This window comes from Amblyomma mixtum, chromosome 2 (genome assembly GCF_055824585.1).
Source record: "Amblyomma mixtum isolate Tamu chromosome 2, ASM5582458v1, whole genome shotgun sequence".
In the NCBI taxonomy this organism is placed as follows: Eukaryota; Metazoa; Arthropoda; class Arachnida; order Ixodida; family Ixodidae; genus Amblyomma; species Amblyomma mixtum.
In genome coordinates, this window is record NC_143013.1 from 150,553,149 (window position 1) to 150,560,577 (window position 7,429).

A 7,429-nucleotide genomic window follows, 5' to 3' on the forward strand; every position below is an offset into this window, starting at 1 on the left:
CTGATCTGTTCATGCTGCCGCGCATTCGAATTCCAGTCTTTCATTCACTTATTTATGGTTTCAAAAGCTTTCCGTCAAGGTCAAGCATAGCACAATCCGGTGAGCCGGTTTGACCTCATGAAGTAGTGTTTCGTGCAACAAGATTTGCGCGATGGCGGCACAGGAGCGGCGAAAATCGTACCGCGCAGCGGCGCAACCCATTATCTGCGAACACACCTGGCACTTTTGTTATCGGCGCGTTCGTCACCGCTGCACCGAGCGTTGCTCTCTGCCGCTCCGGTGGCACGTAACCAATGGTACTTTTAACTTCTTCGCTATCGCATGATCCTAATAGAGACCATTTTTGTAGCCATGTAAAGTTTCCAGCAGCCGGGTGTTTCTCTTTTGAAGAAGCATGCAGAACCCCAGAAAAAACAAATTAGGAAGCGCAGTGTGGCCTAAATCATTTATTGCATACTTGTCAAGAGCAAAGATCATTGACGATGCACATGATTTATTTCTTAAACGTTTTAAAAAAATATTTGTTTATATGTTGTATAAGCACCATAAACATATATTCTTCATCATTCTTACAAATATCGAAGTACGCAAAACTACGCAGTGCATGCTATGCTACTGTGACGAAACATTTACAGAAATATTAAGCTGGCGTTGGCCATTTGATGCACCATGTCGGCGTGACGTAAACTACCGTCGTGGTATTCCAGAACCTAAGTCTCCAACCTGGAAGCCAGCATGTTGCTGCTCAGGTCGTATTCAGCATTAATGTTTAACATGAACAACAGTAAAAAAACAAACAGTAGCGTTTAATAAATAAAGAAATCAGCCCTTGTAGCCATGGCCACCATATCCGCCGTATCCGCCGTATCCGCCGTATCCCCCGTATCCGCCGTAGCCCCCTCCGTACCCGTAGCCTAGGCCGGAGTGGGCGAGCAGAGCACCTCCGCCGCTGACCTTGTGGACGTGGTGCACCGTCTTCACCAGGAAAGCCGGCCCAGCCACAGCCTTAGCAAATCCGGGGCCTCCACTCAGAAGGGCCACGCTGCTGCCGATGCCCACGCCGCCAACGCCTCCGTAGCCAAGGCCTCCATATCCGGCACCACCATATCCGACTCCGCCGTAACCAATGGCCCCGTAGCCGCCACCGTATCCGACCTTTGGAACGGCTGTGACCACGGCCAGTGCAGCGAGGACGGCGAAGAGAGTAGCCTGCGTATATTTTTGTTTGCAATTCTTGGGTCGTAAAAGCCTCGCTATGGGAAAAAAGCGCCACATCACTATTATGGTATCGTAAGATTTCACAGTAACAATCAATATATCCGCCGATGCCAAATAATTGCCACATACCTTTTAATCGAAAAAAGAAAAATAGCCTGCTACTTGACAGGAACATGTTTCGATGCAGTTAGCCACGAATAACATCAAGCAATAGGGTCAACCTTATTTTGGGAGCTTAGTGCCGAGATAGTTGCAACATTCACAAAACCTCAAAAGTGCATTTCCGTTTCAATCCTTGAGTTCTGCTCAGATGCCCGCGAGTCACAGCAAGTTTGGGACCCATAATCGAATATTTAATATTAAGATTGATTTTGATTTTGATTTTGTGGGGTTTAACGTCCCAAAGCGACTAAGGCTATGAGAGACGCCGTAGTGAAGGGCTCTGGAAATTTCGACCAACTGGGGTTCTTTAACGTGCACTGACATCGCACAGTAAGGCGGAAGCCTCTAATAGCTCATCGTTGTAAGAAGGAGTTGTCGAAAGAAATGCCACTCTTTTCAATTGGTCTAAGTGGTCGTGACGTCACAGTGCGTGAATTTCAAACGGGGCCAATTGTATTTTGGCTAGTAACCATGCAACCAATTAAAGGTATGGTACAGAGATGCTCCAAGTAAGTGGGACTGAGTATCGTTAATTAGTTAATTACCCAATTAGACTAATTACCCTTCTTAGTCAGACCAGAGAAATAAAGAAAAAAATTGGCGGGGGCTTAGCTTTGGTTAAGTCTGATAGGTTGCGAAAACGCGCAGCGCCTCCAACTGAAGGAACGCAGTGCGCCGCGTCTACAGATCACGCGTGGCTACCGGCCGGCGCTGCGCGACGACTGAAAGCGTCTTGGAACGCAGTGCGCCGCGTCTACAGGTCTCGCGTGGCTACAGGCTTTTTGAGGAAAGGAAATGGCGCAGTAATTTTCTGTCATCTCGACGGACACCCTAACCGCACCGTAAAGGAAGGGAGGAACGCCATCACCCGGTCGGCGCGATGCCTTGTTGTTGCGACTGAAAGAAAGAGAACTTGTAGAACGCCGCCAGGCTCGCCATTCTGCGGCATAGACGCGTTGCTTAGCCAACCGCTCTTGACTGTCTTCATCTGTCTCCTAGGCACGGCGCCGGCGTTTGCGCGGGTGGTGGTGGTGGTGAAAACATTTATTACGAATGAGCAGGAGGTATGTTTGGATCAGCCCGTAAGGGACCGATCCTTACAAACACTAGGTGGAGGTCCCTAGTATGGGACCCCAGTGGCGGTTGCCGCCGCCCGGGCGCGCCCGACTAAGGCTTGTTGGGCCTTAGTGGCAGCCGAGCAGGGTCGCCTCCCAGTCCTCCCGGGTTGGGTTGGGGATGGGGGGAATAGCGGGGTTGGAGGGGCAGGCCCACACCATGTGATAAGTGTCAGAAGACACTGCACTACAGTGTGGGCAGCTGCCGCTAAAGGAGGGGTCAAAATGTTTTAGCGCTGCCGGGCACAGCAATGTATTGGTGAGAAAGCGGAGAAGGAGCCGCTCATCCGCCTTCTTCAGGCCTTTACATGGGCTAGGGTAAAGGCGATGACAATTTTGATGATATGTTGTAATATCTTTGAATGTATAGACCGGATTAAAATCGGGTTCCTGATCGGACGGGGAGGAGAAAACAGCCCGGTGAGAGAGCGCACGGGCGGCTGCGTCTTATGCCTCGTTTCCTGCCAACCCCTGATGAGCAGGGGCCCATATGAGGTAACGGTGTGCGGGGTCCGTATCCCGTATGCAATTTTGGTATATTCGATAGGCTAGGAAGGGAGTGCAGCCTTGTTCGACGTTCCGACAGGCCCCTCGCGAGTCGGTGATTATGTATTTTGAATTGGAATGTGAGGCCGCGAGAGCAATCGCGACCTCTTCTGCTTGTGTTGCACTGCGGGCTCTGAAAGTTAGGCCGTTAACTGTGTTGCTGTTGTGAACTACCGCGGCCGTGTACCATCCCCCGTGGTGAGGGCCGGAGGCGTCCACGTAGTATACACCTGTTTTGTTGCCATAATATCGCGCAGCACGTCGCTCCAGTTCCGCATTGTACAACTCCTCAGACATGACTAAGCGGAGCGCGCCTGCGGCGCCCCGTTTATCCTCTCCTAGCGAGCGCCCTCACGAGGCGGGCCGAGGAGGCCGTCACGTGGTACCCGCCGCGCAGAGCGAAGGAACGGCTACGGCCGAAGGGACGAGTTCGGGCCCCTGCTCTCCTCTGGTCGTGACGTCACGCTGTCACGTGGTCGTGCGCCGCAGCTGCGCCGGAGCGAAGGAACGACCTCCACCGACGGCAGAAAAGTGCTAGCAGTATTGCTTTCGCAATAAAAATTCAGGGGGCACTTTGACTGTCTAAAGTGCGTAGAGGCGAAAGCGTTTTCCGCACCACTTTCAGTGCTTCTGTGGCATTGGTGGCATCACATGTAATTGAGTGCTAATTACTAAGTAATGACAAATCACTAATTAATGGTTAATTAATTAATGATTAATTAATTAAAACGGCAAGGCATCGCGCCGAACGGGTGGTGGCGTTCCGTGGACTCCCTGGCAGCGCTACAACACGCTGTCGCGTTCCACTCCTAAAGGCGAAGCTTAAGCTTAAGCTTAATTAGCAGTTAATTAGTATTCAGGCATTAATCAGTAATTAGCCATTAATTAGTGATTTGTCATCACTTAGTAATTAGTTCTCAATTACATGTGACGACACCAGTGCCACAGAAGCACTGAAAGTGGTGCGGAAAACGCTTTCGCCTCTACGCACTTTAGACAGTCAAAGTGCCCCCTGAATATTTTCAGGAAAGGAAATGGCGCAGTAAATCTCTGTCATCTCGGTGGACACCTGAACCGCACCGTAGAGGAACGGAGGAAGTGAAAGAAGAAAGAAGAAGATGGCCCGTAATGAAAAGAATGAAAATTGTATTTGAGGAAAGAAAACTACGCAGTAACTGTCTCGCATATCTCGGTGGACACCCGTCAAAATTCAGGGGGGGGGGGGGGGGGGTGCACTTTTTTGACCTAAATTGTGGTCACTGATGTGTGCAAAAGATGTTAAGCTTCGCCTCTAAGAGTGGAACGTGAGAGCGTCTTGCAACGCTGCCAGGGAGTCCATAGAACGCCATCGCCCATTCGGTTGTATGCCTCGCTCGTCGGCAAATTTGTTTTTGAGGAAAGGAAATGTATTTCTCTCTCATATCTCGGTGGACACCTAAACCTCGCCGGAAGGGAAGGGAGGAGGATGGCAGTGAGCGAAGACACCGTATTCACTAGACGTGCCTTTGTTCATTCCAAACCATCGAGCTGGCATGGCGGAGTGGATAGCATGCTCGTCTCGCACTCCGAAGACCGGGGTTCGATTCCCGAGCTCGACCAATTTCTTACTAGGTTTTATTTATTTATATGGCCTGACTAGAGAAGTTAATTAGGCTAATTGAGTAATTAAGCAATTAACTAAGCTCAGTCCCACTTGGAGCATCACTATGTGGTCCCTTCAATTGGTTGCATGGTTACTGGCCAAAGTACAATTGGCCCCGTTTGAAATTGGCGCACTGTGACGTCACGACCGTTTCAACCAACTGAAAAGCGTGACATTCTCTATCCACAACTGCTGCTTACAACGATGAGACATTAAAGTCTTTCGCCTTAATAAAATCGAGTAGGAAATCGGACTAGTTGGGGAATCGAACCAGGTTCTCTCGATGGTTACGAATGAACAAAGGCGCGTCTAGTGAATACGGTGTCTTCTTTCACTCCCATCTTCCTCCCTTACCGTTAAGGCGAGGTTCAGGGTTCCACCGAGATATGCGAGACAGATACATTGCCTTTCCTTTCCTCCAGAACCAATTTACTGACGAGCAAGGCATACAGCCGAACGAGCGATAGCGTTCTGTGGACTCCCTGACAGCGTTCCACACTCTGAGGCGAAGCTTAACATCTTAACCACGCATCAGTGACGCAAGCAGCAAAACCGCGCTTAAGGCTTTCGCCTGACCGCACTTTAGTTCAACAAAGTGCCACCCTGAATTTTTTTTTACCGCACTTTCACTCTGCGATAGTGTGCTCATAAAGTGTTCAAAAGCAACTCCCGATATGAAATTAATTGTGCAAACGACAATGAGCCCGAAATAAAAGGCACTTTTAGTTGTTGATCGATCTATAAGGATTTTATAATAATTGCAGATTTCCGAAAAACATCACTGTTGGAGGACGAGCACTACTTACTGGTAACCGTACAGGCCTAGAAGGAATCAGTGTGCATGTGTTACGAGACAGAGTACGACCACACGAGGAGTAACACTAGACGCAGCGCTCACAATAGGCTGTGGTTCAGAAACCACGTGCATAATTCCGCTCCCAAGGCCTTCTGCTTGCCGCCGTTTAACAAGGTCTGGTCCATGCCTGATAGGCCGCCATCTGAGCCCTGCAAAGATTTACTCAGTGATCCCAAATCTGAAGGCTGAGCTGTGAAGACAATTTATACACTAAGCCTAAAATTCTGCTGCGGGAGTGGCGTGGGTATAAAGTACATAATTATGTCCAAATAATAATTGCATAATTCCAGGTATCAAGAACATGAAGCCTGTTCTTGCTCAGAAATTCTTGACAAGCGCATTTTTTGGCAAGAAATTGTTTACGAACGTAGTTTTTTTTTCATATGTTGCAGGAATTCACGATAAAAATCAAAATATTTAAATATCTTCTCTCGACTGGCTTGCATTTTTTTTGCTCTTCGCGTGTTTGGGACGTCAAAACATTCCCCTTTGTTTTTCTTTGAGAGGCTTAAATACTCCGTGAGATCGACTGACAATATTTAAAAGAATGATTTTGCTACTTATCGGACTAAACCATTGCCTTTCCACAACACTACCTTACAATATTCGAATACTCAACATCGATGTCAAAGAATCCTGAACATGTTAAAAGTGCGCTCTATGCCATGTATAATAAACAAGCGCTCAGAATTAATGCTACCTGAACTAAAAAATTCATTTTACGGAAGCATTTTTGTTTGATTCCGCATCGCACAGTCCTTTTGACGCAAGCAAATTTTGTAACAATAAACTGCCATCCCACTTTCATCCTTACCAAAGAGTTCATGGTGGACCTTGCAGCAACCAAAACGGCGTCAACTTTGTTCTCAGAGTGGCCCAAGTGCGCATATATACTCTCGGGGGAGATTGTTATCTAGGAAGTGGTAAGAATGGCGCCATTGCATTGGGGTAAAGGCGGTAAAAAAAAAGGCGCCACACGCGGACGAAAACAGGACATTTGGACTGCACGTTCTTGGCGGCTATCTTTACAGATGGCACGTGCAGCACAGCTGAACCTTGAGAGATCGTGCGCGATGAAGGAAGGGTGCATCCCAGGACATTCAAGAGGCCTGCATGTGATGGAAAAAGGAAGGAGTGTTTTTCCCTGTGAGTTTCCACGCTTCTAGGCAGGCCGGCAAGCATGTCATCAGGGAGACAACCGAAGTGCAGTAAGGTCGGAAAGAAAAAGTCTCGAAATAGCGACACACCAACGACCGCAGCAGACGCCTGCACGGCTCTGTAATCGGCTCTGCTGTTGCTAAGGGAAGAGCCTGTGTGAGGTGAGTTGGAAAGTAGAAAGAGGCGAGGAAGAAGGGAGGGGGGGGGGAGTGCATCGGAGACTGGCTGACATGCTTTCTTGTTCAGTACATGCAAAACGATTGCTGTAGCTAGCGTGACTTTATCAAAGGCACCTTTCACCAAGTAAACTGGCGTTTCTCGTGGTTGAAGAAGTAAAGCCGATTGCATGTATTACAAAAGCGCTGCTCCGATGTGGAGCGCAGATCTTACATTTCCTATCTATCAGAAAAAAATTTTGTTACCCCATCAGAATGAGTTCAGGAAAGGAATGTCCCCTTTCAAGCAATTAATTGCAACTGTAAATGAATTAACAATAACACTTGATGATTCTTGTCAAGTAAACGTGCTACTGTGAGAACTTTCTAATGTATTCGATAAAGTTGAGCACTGCTGCAAAATTACTGCATAAGTTAGAATTCTTTGTTGACCCTCATTTGCTCCTCAAGTGAATAAGCTCATACGTCGAGAGCAAATACCAATAAAATGATTTGAGCGAGTTGCTGCAGAACCTGCGTCCATGGTCATTTTGAACAGAGATGAAATCGCATAAAA

At 48.1% G+C, this 7,429-nt stretch overlaps 1 protein-coding gene across 1 annotated transcript; it reads right to left on the minus strand.

Moving 5' to 3' along the window:
- Window positions 1-822: 822 nt before the first annotated feature.
- Window positions 823-6,365, minus strand: LOC149361264 (uncharacterized). Its single transcript, XM_089568038.1, has 2 exons — window positions 6,354-6,365; window positions 823-1,209 (listed from the first exon to the last, which is right to left on the minus strand). Exons 1-2 carry the CDS (start codon window positions 6,363-6,365, stop codon window positions 823-825), a joined length of 399 nt encoding a protein of 132 aa, XP_089424164.1.
- Between the last annotated feature and the right edge of the window lie 1,064 nt (window positions 6,366-7,429).